This window comes from Xiphophorus hellerii, chromosome 9, assembly GCF_003331165.1.
Source record: "Xiphophorus hellerii strain 12219 chromosome 9, Xiphophorus_hellerii-4.1, whole genome shotgun sequence".
In the NCBI taxonomy this organism is placed as follows: Eukaryota; Metazoa; Chordata; class Actinopteri; order Cyprinodontiformes; family Poeciliidae; genus Xiphophorus; species Xiphophorus hellerii.
This window is the reverse complement of record NC_045680.1, coordinates 32593050-32606929: the sequence shown is the minus strand read 5'-3', so window position 1 is coordinate 32606929 and position 13880 is coordinate 32593050. Positions and strand designations below refer to the sequence as shown.

At 41.0% G+C, this 13880-nt stretch overlaps 1 protein-coding gene across 2 annotated transcripts; it reads left to right on the top strand.

The window, feature by feature from the left end:
• The first annotated feature begins 3821 nt into the window (after positions 1–3821).
• Positions 3822–13686, top strand: wdr18 (WD repeat domain 18). Of its 2 annotated transcripts, XM_032571912.1 has the most exons (10): positions 3823–4066; positions 6063–6173; positions 6258–6391; positions 6461–6602; positions 6778–6921; positions 7567–7631; positions 7714–7838; positions 11365–11528; positions 13330–13398; positions 13515–13686. In XM_032571912.1, the coding sequence occupies exons 1-10, from the start codon at positions 3857–3859 to the stop codon at positions 13641–13643; spliced, it is 1293 nt and encodes a 430-aa protein (XP_032427803.1). In that variant the 5' UTR covers positions 3823–3856; the 3' UTR covers positions 13644–13686. The 2 variants fall into 2 exon arrangements, with proteins under 2 accessions (XP_032427805.1, XP_032427803.1); XM_032571914.1 differs by lacking the exons at positions 11365–11528; positions 13330–13398; positions 13515–13686 and adding an exon at positions 10709–11103 and having other exon boundaries at positions 3822–4066.
• The last annotated feature ends 194 nt before the right edge of the window (positions 13687–13880 follow it).

The window sequence follows — 13880 nt, the reverse complement described above, 5'->3', positions numbered from 1 at the left end:
CAAGAAAGTGGAGGAGGATGTGTAATATTTATAAAACAAGGAATACAGTATAGATTTTTAGGAAAAGGAGCTTCACTAGAATGGTTATCTGTGGAAATTTGGATTAATAAAGAAAGTATTAATATATTAAATTTTTATAATCCGTGTAAAAAATTGGATTTAGATGAAATGGAGGAAATGTTTAAAAATATAGGAAAAAAGTTCATTTGTTGTGGAGATTTCAATGCTTATAGTACTTTGTGGGGTAATAGGAATGATGCAAATGGAGAAGTGGTGGAAGAAGTAATGGATAGAAAACATTTGGTTTGTCTTAATAATGGTGAAGGAACGAGAATTAATATTAGAAATGGATCAGAATCAGCATTAGATTTAACTTTAGTTTCAAAGAATTTGGCTGGGATTAGTAAGTGGAAAATATTAAGAGAATCAACTATAGGTAGTGATCACTACCCTATACTTATTGAAATTGGTAAAGAAATAGGAAAAAGTGTTAATGAGAACTTAGAAAGATGGATATTTGGAAATGTTGATTGGGAAAAATATAAAATAATAAATGATGAAGAGATGCAAAAAGTTAATATAGATTTGGATGTTGATATGGTAAATTCTTCTATTTGTGAGGCCATTTTAGGGGCTGCTCGAGAAACAATCCAAAGGAAAAAAGGAAAATATAAGAAGAAAATTGTTCCATGGTGGACGAAGGAATGTGATGGTGCAATTAAATATCGAAATAAAGCTTTTAGATTGTTAAAGAGAAATCAGAATTTTCAGAATTTTATTGAATATAAAAGGTCACAAGCTCTGGTTAAAAGAACGGTGAAAAATGCAAAAAAGGTTTATTGGAGTAATTTTTGTGATTCTGTAGGTAGGGAAACAAAGATTTCAAAAGTCTGGGGAATGATAAAGAGAATGAATGGAATTAGAAGGGAATATGGATATCCAGTTTTGAAAGATGGAAATGTTATTGCTGTGACTGAGGAGGAGAAAGCAAATATGTTAGTTAAAAAATTTGTTAAAGTTCATAGTTGTAATAATTTAAGCGCAGAAGAAAACCGCAGAAGAAATTGTACAATTAATGAAAATGTAAATTTATTAGAAGAAAATGTAAGAAATAATGATTTATTGAATAGTCCCTTTTCTTTATTTGAATTTAACAATGCCTTAGGAAAATCAAAAAATTCATCTCCAGGAAAAGATAATATTTCTTATATTATGGTTAATAAGCTTAGCAATTCATCTAAGAAGGTTTTATTGGAATTCTATAATAAGATATGGGAAGTGGGTATTTTACCTCTGGCATGGAAAGAAGCAATCATAGTTCCAATCTTAAAGCCAGGTAAAGATCAGTCAAATCCAGCAAGTTACAGACCCATTGCTTTAACTTCTCATATTTGTAAAATAATGGAGAGAATGGTAAATGAAAGATTGAGCTACTTTGTTGAAAAGAGGGGATATTTATCAAAATGTCAAAGTGGATTTAGAAAAGGGAGAAGCACTATGGATCCTTTATTATGTTTAGAACATGAAATCAGAAAAGGGCAAGTTAACAAGGAGAGTGTAGTGGCTGTTTTCTTTGATATAGAGAAAGCTTATGATATGATGTGGAAAGATGGATTTTTAATTAAATTGAAAAAAATGGGAATTAATGGATCAATGTTTTATTGGATAAAAGATTTTTTACAAGATAGATCAATACAAGTAAGAATAGGACAACAATTGTCAGAAAAGTTTTTTGTTGAGAATGGTACACCTCAGGGAAGTATAGTGAGTCCTTTGTTTTTTTCTATTATGATTAATGATATGTTTGACAATTTGGAAAGTGGAATGGGGTGTTCTTTATTTGCTGATGATGGAGCAATATGGAAGAGAGGGAAAAATTTAAAGTTTATTGTTAAAAAGATACAAGAAGCAATTAGTATTATAGAAGACTGGTCATTTAAATGGGGATTTAAAATTTCTATAGACAAAACAAAGACTTTATTTTTTACAAGGAAGAAAGTGTCTGAAAATTTAAAACTGCAAATATATAATCATGAATTAGAAAGGGTAAGGGAATTTAAGTTTTTGGGTTTATGGTTGGATGAAAAACTTACTTGGAAAAATCATATTCAAAAAGTAGTGAATAAATGTAAGAGAGTTTTAAATGTAATGAGGTGTTTGGTGGGAAGTGAATGGGGTGCTGAGAGGAAGGCATTGAAATCAATATATACTGGGTTAATAAGGTCTGTATTTGATTATGGAAGTATTGTATTTGGGTCAGCATCAGAAACACTATTAAAAAAATTAGATAGTATTCAGTATCAAGCCTTGAGGTTATGTACAGGAGCAGTTAGAACAACTCCAACGTCAGCTTTGCTAATAGAAATGGGAGAGATGCCACTTAATCTCAGAAGATTACAGTTAAAGTCCAATTATTGGTGTAATTTAAAGGGCCATGATGGACATCATCCATGTCAAGACATTCTAAAATCTAGTTGGGAAAAAGAAAAGAAGAAATTAAATTCTTTTGGATGGGAGATAGAAAATGTTATAAAAGATTTTGGTTTATCTGATATAAACATTAGTCAAACAGTTCCTCTTTCACCAGTTTATCCGTCTCTATTTCATAATAATGTTGTTGATTTAACTTTGTTGGAAAAAAGGAAAGGAGAAAACATTTCAGATCCATATTTGGTTCAATCATATTTAGATAGTAAGTACTATGGATATGTCCAAGTTTTTACAGATGCATCTAAAAACTCAAATAGCAGTAATGGGGTATCTTTCATTGTTCCAGAATTCAAAGTTAAAAAATGTAAAAGAATTACTGATGGAGTATCAGTTTATACTGGAGAGATGATGGGAATTATTTTAGCTTTAGGATGGATTGAGGAAGTCCGTCCATTAAGAAGCATAGTATGCTCTGATTCAAGTTCTTCATTATATTCATTAAAAAATAATCATGCTATTAGTAGACCGGATCTTTTATTAGAAATTCAGTTAATAACATATAGAATTCAAGCAATGGGGTTATTAGTTATATTTACATGGATACCTTCACATATAGGAATAAGAGGGAATGAGTTGGCTGATAAATATGCGAAACAAGCTTCAAAATATAGTGTTATTGATATATTAGTTCCATTTAGTAGAGAAGAAATCAAATCTATTATTAAACAAAAGGTTAAGGAAAGATGGCAGAGACAGTGGGAGGAAGATAGAACTGGTAGATGGCTGTACAGTATTCAAAGAAAAGTTGGTGCAATGAGGAGAACGGGACGAAATAGAAAAGAGGAAACAGTTATATCTAGGTTGCGTTTTGGACATACAAGGTTAAACAGTAATTTATTTAAAATAGGAAAACATCAAACTGGAAGTTGTGATTTTTGTGGTCAAGAAGAGACAGTAAAACATGTTTTGTTGTTCTGTACCAAATATTCTGTTGAGAGAAGGAAATTAGTTAGCCGGTTAGAAGAAAATATATTACAGTTAAATTTACAAGATATTTTGGGAAAAATTTCTAATTCTAAAGATATAAGTTATTTAATTAATTATCTTAAGAAAACAAAATTGATAGAAAAGATTTAAGTGTTGTTATTTTATTATTATTATTATTATTATTATTTATTTATTTTATTTATTTATTTATTTATTTATTTTTTTTTTATTTTTTTTATTTTTTTATTTTAGTTTATTGTTTTGTTTGTTTTGTTTTGAGGGGGGTGTATATAGTTAGAGTCCCGATCCACACTCCATTCCAGTAGATGGCGGTAATGCACATCTAAAAGTTGTTTGCCAACCGCCATAAAAAAGGAAAAGAAGAAGAAGAAGAAGAAGAAGAAGAGTCTTTCCTTCTTGTTGTCTCGCTAAAGCCAACATGGCGGCTCCTCTGGAGGTGGTAATCAGCAGCGATTCGGGCTCCCAGCTCTGGAACTGCACCGTCTTCGACCTCCACAGCGGCTCCAGCCTGCTCTCCTACCGGGGAGGCAACTCTGCGGCCCGGAGCCTCGCCGTCCTGCGGGGGGAGTTTCTGCTCAGCGCGCAGCTGGGGAAGAACTTCATCAATGTGTGGGAGATCCAGAGGAAGGTAAGGACCCGGCCGAGCAGAGCCGAACCGAGCCAAACAGTCCTGCTAAGCGTTCCCGGACCAGCACACCGAACATCGAGCCTCATATAGCGCGAAAACTCAGAATCCCGACAGACACCGGAGAGTCCAACTCGGTACCAGATGAGCCGGATTTTAAAAATCCCGCTTGCTTCCAGAGAGGAATTCAGATAGAACCGAACCTGATGATTCTCTGATCCAGTTCAGTAGGAACATGTGAATCTGGTCCATAAGGAACATGTGAATCTGGTCCAATAGGAACATGTGAATCTGATCCATAAGGAACATGTGAATCTGGTCCATAAGGAACATGTGAATCTGGTCCAATAGGAACATGTGAATCTGATCCATAAGGAACGTGAATTTGATCCAATAGGAACATGTGAATCTTTTCCAGCAGGAACATGTGAATCTGGTCCAATAGGAACATGTGAATTTGATCCAATAGGAACATGTGAATCTGGTCCAATAGGAACATGTGAATCTGAACCAATAGGAACATGTGAATTTGATCCAATAGGAACATGTGAATCTGGCCCAATAGGAACATGTGAATCTGAACCAATAGGAACATGTGAATCTCGTCCAATAGGAACATGTGAATCTGATCTATAGGGAACACGTGAATCTGAACCAATAGGAACATGTGAATCTCGTCCAATAGGAACATGTGAATCTGATCTATAGGGAACATGTGAATTTGATCCAATAGGAACATGTGAATCTTTTCCAGCAGGAACATGTGAATCTGGTCCAATAGGAACATGTGAATCTGATCCATACGGAACTTGTGAATTTGATCCAATAGGAACATGTGAATCTGAACCAATAGGAACATGTGAATCTGGTCCAATAGGAACATGTGAATCTGATCTATAGGGAACATGTGAATCTGAACCAATAGCAACACGTGAATCTGATCTATAAGGAACATGTGAATCTGGTCCAATAGGAACATGTGAATCTGATCCATAAGGAACATGTGAATCTGGTCCAATAGGAACATGTGAATCTGATCTATAGGGAACATGTGAATCTGAACCAATAGCGACACGTGAATCTGATCCATAAGGAACATGTGAATCTGGTCCAATAGGAACATGTGAATCTGATCCATAAAGAACATGTGAATCTGATCCATAAGGTACATGTGAATCTGGTCCAGTAAGTCTTCCTGCTCTTGCTCCTCCTACATGTTGGACTGACCCATTGTTCTAATAAAGGCGGAGGGAACCTAGAAATTCTTTTTTTTTTTCTTAGATGAAAGGTGGGTTTATTTTGTTCTTTGTTTCTATTGCCTTTTCATATTGATATTATTTAAATGCAAACCTTTCTAGACTTTTTAAAGATTGGGGGTCCGGAACCCCCTGGGATTTCCGCCCATGTTTTACAGTGAGTTTATTTTATTTTTGATGATTGATTATTGAGATTCCAAAAGTGCACCATAAATTGATGAACTTGAAATATGACTGAGCCTTTATTTTTACTATATTTAAATTATGATTGATTTAACATGATTATTTAAATGTTTAATCATGTCAAAATGATTAGAAATCTAATAATTGCATTTGAATTTAATATGCAAAAATCAATGCCTGAATTTAATATTTATTTATACGATACAAAGACAATTGTTTGTTTTGGATATGATAGTTAATGTGTGTTTCTGAACTTTTTTGTTGTTGCTGTTGGATCAGAATCGAAGATGGATGATGGACTTGATGATTTTGGAATTTATTTATTCTGAGTCAATTATGTTTTTTCTTTTACTACAAATCATAAACATAAACCGTAACTGAAAGCACCGTCTCTTACCTGGTGCACAAGCAGAAATCTTGCAGCCTTCAGTAGACTCTGAGCAGATGTTGACCCTTGACCCCTCCTCTGCCCTGGACCTGTTTGTGGCAGACGGGTCCGCCGTGTTCCCAGGCGTTTCTGATGGCGGTGTAAAAATCACATGACCCTGCTGTGTTTGCAGGACCAGCTGCAGCAGAAGATCGTCTGCCCAGGTGTGGTCACCTGTCTCACCGCCTCACCTGACGGGGCTTTCCTCGCTGCAGGAGTCGCCGAGGCGGTCTACCTGTGGGAGGTGAGCCTACTGGTTTCCATGGCAGCAATGAGCTTCTGCTGACTGTTGAGTGTGTTTATAAACTATGTGCTCCGATTGGTCCAGGTGTGCACAGGTAAGCTGCTGGCGGTGCTCAGTCGACACTATCAGGACGTCACGTGTCTGAAGTTCACCGACGACAGCAGCCATTTTGTTTCTGCGGGCAAAGACAACCTGGCGCTGGTGTGGAACGTGTGCAGGTAACTCATCTGGTGGTTACCACCTGCCTGACAGGTCCCTTTCCTGTCTCACCTGTGTCTGTCCCTCAGTGTGGTCCAGATGGATTTAAGCCACTCCCCCGAACCACGCCACGTCCTGTCCCGCCATTCTCTGCCAATCACAGACCTGCACTGTGGTCACATGGGAGCTCAGGCCAGAGTTGCCACGTCGTCGCTCGACCAGACCGCAAAGGTGAGGCTGAGCGTAGCCCCGCCCCTAGGCAGGATTACATCTGGATTATTGGTGTTAAATTGAGATTATGTTGGTTTTGGGAGGACATGTTTTAGATTGGGATTACATTCAGATTATACACTAAAATACAGGATTATTCCAGGGAAACAGGACTGTCCTTTGTGCATCTGTCCAGGTGTGGGAGCTCTCCTCAGGTGAGCTGCTGCTGTCCGTACTCTTTGACGTGGAGATCATGTCGGTAACCTTTGACCCCTCAGAGTACTTCCTGTTCTGTGGAGGACGTGACGGGAACATTTTTCAGGTGTCTCTCTGCAGCCAGGTGAGTGACCCTGAGGGCGGGAAGGGGGCAGAGTCAGGCGGCCTGGAGGAAACCACGGCAATGCCTCTCGTTAGCCAACAGGAAGTAACATTCACCTGTAGACGGGACTGATGGTACAGAGGTCAGGAAGGGGTCACCTAGGGGTCAGCCAGACCCAATCAGGCAGAACCTTCCCTCGACCCGGTACCATTCTGATGGGACTTTAGCTTCCCACGCGTTCCTCACCGGGTCCGAGTGTCCGGCATTCGGTTCTGGTGCCGGGTCCGATCGGCTAAAGTTGCTGGAAAAGCGCGTCCCGGTTTATAAGGGGAACCGATTATTGCTGCAGTCGGTCCTTTGAAGCAAGAACGCGAGACGCATGGACGTTGCCATGACAACATATTCAAGATGTCCGAGCCTGAATCGGGATTAACTGTCCCAGAACGATCCACTGGAACGTTCCCAGCAGGAACATCGGCACCCTCTGCTGGTCGGTTGGTCCACATGTGGCGACACTTTAGAACCAGTAGGTCCAGTTTGGTCTGGTCCAATAAAACTAGTTCGATCCAGTTTGGTCCGAGTCAGGCCGGGTTCTGCCTGACGGCGAGAATGGACCCGACTGGTTCTGGCAGTTCTGCCGGGTCTCACTGCGGTTTCTGTCTGCAGAGTCTGAACCGGGAGAAGTCGTTCCAGTCGGACAGCGAGGGAAACCAGGTGTTCAAGGGCCACAGGTGAGCCAGGCCAGTAACCATGGTTACAGCAGAGCCACTACCGGTTCTAGCCTGTGGGATGTTCTGACCGGGTTCTCCTCAGGAGCCTGGTCACATGCCTCTCCTTGTCCATGGACGGAACTCTGCTGCTGTCCGGGTCGCAGGACGAGACGGCCCGCCTCTGGGACGTCCAGAGCCGGCAGAGCGTCCGCTGCCTCGCACACAAAGGTAAGCCCCGCCCACCTCTCTCATCTGGTTCTGGTTCTGACAGGATCAGGGCGGGTCAGATCTGGTCTTGGATTTTCTAATGAACTCCCATAATCCCTGTGGGCTGGACGGACCCAGCTTTGCTCCCCGGCCCGGTTCTGCTGCTGGCAGTGAGGATGCTGCTAGAAACGCTCCGATCGGGTTTTCACCTGCCGATTCCGATACCGATCACATGGCTGTTAATGTTTCTCTTTAGGTATAAATGCTACTATGTGATCTGGCAAAACAGAACCACAAATTCACCTAAATTAGACAAAAACATGCAAAATACCTGCAGGCCCAATGCAGCATCTATTCAGTCAAAAAGACAACAGAAAAAATCTGCAATCAGTAAAACATTATTTCACTGTAAGGCTCTCAAAGCCTAAATTATACACAACACTTCCTGTATCAAATATTGTCAAGTAAAAAGGAAACATTCATTCAAAGTCAAATGCAGGTTGCATTAAAATAATCAACCCTTTGTTACTAGATCAACCTGCCTGATAGCGATAGCATGGCTAGCTGCTTTCTGCTGCTTCTGATTGGTTGTTTCTGGCCGTCCCCATTCACTCTCAGAGCATTATAGTTCCTCACGACTTTGCTAATTTGATGCTGCGCCGCTGTTCTGTCAGATTATACAGCGTCAGAATAGCCTACATGCAGTGAACGCCTCCCTGAGCATTAAGAAGTCCGACCGCCAGAGGAGCTGTCAGTTCAGCGTACGCGACAAGTTGTGAAAATAAGTCATTAAATTGTTTTTAATAGTAACTAGATAGATATACATGCATTGTGGTGGTTTCAAAGTGTATTTAAAGCAGAGACTAGCTAAAGCTGCAGTCAACTACAACACACCCGTATAAAACTCATTAACCTACTAAACCGCTAAGTCAGGATGTCACACAGCTGTTAATAGCAAAGTGTCTGACGATCTACGTCATGACTCTATGTTGCTGATTAAATAAAATCATATGGTGATGACAGTGTATACTTGTCTGACAGATATAGCCATCAGTTTGTGCGGATGACGATCTGACAGAACACTGGCGCAGTGAGAAGGAAAGAGGAGAAACGCTGCACTGGCTGCGAAGTCTGAGATACAGGTGATCGGCGATCATACACTTTTTCACGGAAGTAGGCCGATTATGATCGGTGGACCCGCCTCTGGGACGTCCAGACTAGGGCTGAAACGATTCCTCCAATGATTCCAGGACCTCGATTATTAAAATTCCTCGAGGAAAATGTACTTGCCTCGAAGCTTTGTTAATTTATGTTTTATTATTTAGCACACCGTGTTCCAGCTGGAACATTATTTGCGTTGCGCGGAGCTCTGACTTCTTCCTCTGAGTTGTTGACCAAATCTAAGTGTTAGCAGCATAAAGTCCAATTTTCAAGTTCAGCCCGTGGGGATTTTATTGATCCATGATAATGTCCGGGGTTTCGTTGTTTTCGGGGGACCAATAAGCATCTTTAAAATGACTGGCGCCATGCCTGGAGTACGGCAGCCTTTCTCCTCCGGGAGCTGCTGGTTCAGAGCGAACGGCAGGAAGAGCTGCAGGTATTAATACAGGTGAGCTGATAGACTGAACACGGCGGGCGGCTGAGTAGCTGATGGTTACAGTGTAAGTGTAGCTTTACGGACGAACCGCACGATAAATTTCATATCATCCCGGTCTGAACAAACGGCTGGCGGAGCGTCGTGGCGGTTCATGGCTGGTAGACGAGTTTCTGAGTGTGACGACGAAGGTGCCGTAAAAATCCCGTATTTCTCCCACCGTTCTTATGTTCGTCCCCTGGTCTATTTCCTCCCATCTTACTTCGTTCATTCGCCTGCCCCCCAAACTCCAGGCGATATTTCCCGTTTTCTCAAACCCAAAGCTCGACAGGTATGGGGCAAGGTGAGAGTTCATCTATTAAACTGACTGAAGATGAAGACATAAACTAAAAGCTGGAGAACAGTGATCCCTCGCTAGAACGCAGTTCACTTTTCGCTGCTTCGCGGATTTTTTTGTGCAGTTTTTTTTTCACAGTGCATTGTGTTCTGCGTCCTGATTGGCTAAACAGTCTCCGCACTTCTTTTCTACCTGTGTGCCAATAACGTTACGGTATTTAAATATACAGCTTGGCAAATTTTGGCAAATATTTTTGCCCAGAAGAAAAAAGAGCAACAACAACTACCGATAACTATGTTCTCGAAAAAACTCACCTGCACCTCAGGCTTCAGAAGAAAAGCCACCAAAGAGCGGAGTCACAGTCAGAGGATCAGAGAAATACGAGCCACAATTTGTCCTACTGTACTTCGTATTGATGATTAAATGATTATTTTAATGTAGTTATTTGTAAGAAAGCATTCTATTTGTTTAAAAAAATGCTTTGGCCTGAAAACAGGTTTTGCTCTTTGGTTTCAATGTAGAGTATTTAATTATGCTGTATAATAATTGTAAAAAATAAAGGTAACTACTTCATAGATTTCACCTATCACTGGTTCTCTTCGGAACGCAACCACGCGAAAAACGAGGGTTCACCATACAGACATTTTTTATAAGTGTATCTGTTAGCCTTCCTCTTTATTATTACATTGAATATAATTTCAGATTTTTGTATAACTTTTCTTCTTCTTAACTTAGAAAGTGAGCTGTTATTGTTATAAGTTAGTTTTCTTAACTACAGAAAAGTTATTGTTAGGAAAGCTCAAATGTGAAAAACTGTCCTGATGTTGATATCTGATAATATCACTGGTGTTATGCCAGATTTACCAATATTTTATTTTATAATTTTTTTTATTATCGATTACTCGATTAATCGTAAGAATAATCGATAGATTACTCGATTACTAAAATATTTGTTTACAGCCCTAGTCCAGACGTCCTTACTCTGGACCGGCAGAGCACCATCCAGTGGTGTGGTCAGCAGACAGTCAGATGAACCGGATCGGAATCGAGGAGTTTCCTGCAGTCAGGCGGCAGGTCAGCCTGGTCATCTGGACCAGTACCGGAACCAGATGCGTCAGAGAGGCGGACCAGGGGTTCTGTTCCGGCCTGCTGGGACGTTCCTACTGGAGGTCGGGTTGATGGCTCTGGAGGTCCAGTTGGGCGTCCCATAAGGACCAATTCTCGTGGCGTTCTGACCCAGAAACGCATCAGAACATTAGACCCTAACAGAACCAGGAGGACGGGACACCTTTAGCCGGTTCACCTGGAATCTGCAGTCAATCAGCTGAGAGAACTCAAGAAGCCGCTTCAGGTCCAGGTGACGCTGCTGCAGCTTCGTCTCCATGGAAACGGACAATGAGATCAGCATGAAGATGAACTGGGCTCCAACCAGTCTGTCCAGTTCAGTTCACTCTGCTAATCTGACCATCAAACTGATCATTAATCTGACAATCAGCCAATCAGGATCAATCGACAGCCTGATAAATTAAACTGATCTTTAATGAAGCGATTTCATCTCCTGGCTCCTGATAGGCCAGGAGGTCTCTCTGTGACATCACTTCCTGTTATGTGTTCAGGTCCTGTGACCAACGCCGTCATCATGGCCGTCTCAGCTAACATGTTCCTGCCGGACAGTCGGCCCGCCGTCCCGCTGCCGCGCTTCAGCCGACACCTGCAGGCCCCCGAGGGCCCCGACGCCGAGGGGGGCGGGGCCTGGGTCCGCCCCGCCCTCCATGCACAGGTGAAGCGCCGCCTCCGCTGGAGTCGAATTTCATCCGTTCATCTTAATTCAGTAGATTCATTCGGACGAGAATGTTTTTCTGAGTTAAATTCAGTTTCATTTGACTTTAGCAACATTGTGTTTTTCATTATTATTATTATTATTATTATCATTATTATTACATGTTTGGCCCTTTTGGTGTGCTAGCTCTCTCTTAGGGAGTTTTTCAATACAGCTGAAAAACAAAACGTATCACAAACAGCAAGTGAAAAATGTAACCAAAGAGTTGGAGTGTGGGTTGATGCTACCCAGCTAGCTTAGCTTAGCTGAGCGTGAGACAATGAGCAGATAAAGTCCGTCATCTGCCTACGTCTCCCAGAATGCTGTGCGGTTCTGGCTCAGAGTTCAGTGAATATTCAGTTTGATGTATTATCTATTGATATTGATCACGTCTCTTATCGCGATTTGTATTGTCATTGACTGATTGTCCAGTCCTACTACTTCTGCATCCTTCAAGCAATTTCAACAGATTATTTATCAAAACCTTCAGCTGCTTCTGGAGAATTGCACTATGACTTGAATGATGAATTTCTCTGATACCTTTTGAAATAATTTAACTTTTACATGGATTGAAATGCATTGAAATTCTTCAGAATTCCACTAAATTTAGCAAAACCTTTGCTCTTTGACAGCTCACTACTTGTTCCTACATCAGCTTAGAAACTCCATTCAACTTTTCAACATCTGCAGATTTGAATTCTCGCAGATATTTTGCAAAGAAAAGCAATTTTTGTCATTAATATTGACATAACATTTTGAATCATATTCAGTTGAAAGGAGTGTTAGTTCAGTTTGTTGATTGAGCCTGCCAGTAAATTTAGTTTTGCATCATTCATTTATTTTATTTATTGAATTTTCCACTGTGGGACAATAAAGAACACTTCTATTTATTCTAAGATTGAAATTCAAGTTTGATTTTCTGACCAACTCATTCAAAAAATAAGACTGGGCGTGCCGTGGTGGCGTAGGGCAGGGGTGTCAAACTCCAGTCCTCAAGGGCCGGTGTCCTCCAACTTTTAGATGTGCCTCTGCTGCACCACACCTGAATATAATAATTAGGTCATTAGCAAGGCTGGGAGAACTGATCTACACAAGGAGGAGGTAATTAAGCCATTTCATTCCAGTGTTTTGTACCTGTGGCACATCTAAAAGCTGTAGGACAGCGGCCCTCGAGGACTGGAGTTTGACACCTGTGGCGTAGGGGATAGCGTGACTCACGTTTGGAGGCCTTGAGTCCTCGATGCAGCCGGTGCTGGTTCGATTCCCGGACCCGGCGACATTTGCCGCATGTCTTCCTCCCTCTCCTTCCCCCTTCCTGTCAGCCTACTGTCATATCAGGGACACTATAGCCTCAAAGAATAGAATAGAATAGAATACAAGACCCTGGAGGGGTAAAAAAAAAAAAAAGACTTTTAGTTTTTGAAACAAATTTCCTTTGTCATTTTTTTCTATTTTTCTAAATATGATCTGAAATAAAATCAGCTACAACAAGATGAAGTTTTCATCATCATCATCTTCAGCCCCAGATAGAAATATGATCAACCAAAAATCAACCTTTTAATCAGAATTTAACATTCAACTTCAGATGAACGTCTGATTTTTTCCAGACGTCTTAATTTGAAGGACATGTGGTCCTGCTGGACAAAAGTCTTTTATTCTGAAAATAAACTTGTTTGTTTCCTTTCCTTTGACATCTTATTTTGAAGTCAGGCCTGCTGCCATGGTTTTTGTGCTTTTATTTTGTCATGTTTCCTGTTTTCAGGAGGAGGAGGAGTCGTACCTGCAGAAGGCCGACAGGTTGTACTCCCTGATGCACGCCATGAGCGACAAGGTGAGAGGGCGGGACTTCAGGTTCTGGTTCTGACCCGATGCACTTCAAGTCCCATTAATAAAACCATAGTGATGATGTTGAAGGTGAAGGTGACCTCTGACCCGCTCCCTTCCCAGGCGCTCTGCGGTGACAGTGAGAACTCGGCGCTGCGAGTCGCTGAGCTGGAGGAGGAAGTCCAGACGCTGAAGAAGGTCAACAAAGATCTGTTTGAGTTTTCATCTCAGCTGCTCACCAAGCCCACATGATCACTTCCTGTCCTACAAAATAAAAGCCCTGTTTTGTATCAGCTTCCTGTGTGTCTTTCCTTCAGACCAACCAGGACCAACTTCCCTTTTTGCTTTTCTTATCTGACAATATAAGAGAGGAAATGAAAGTTTCTACTAGAAGTTTGATGAAATGATCGGCTGCATTTTTGTTCGTATCTTTCTTTCTGTCAGGGCGTCAGTCAGGAGAGCAGGTTGAGGGGGAAAGGTCACCGGGTC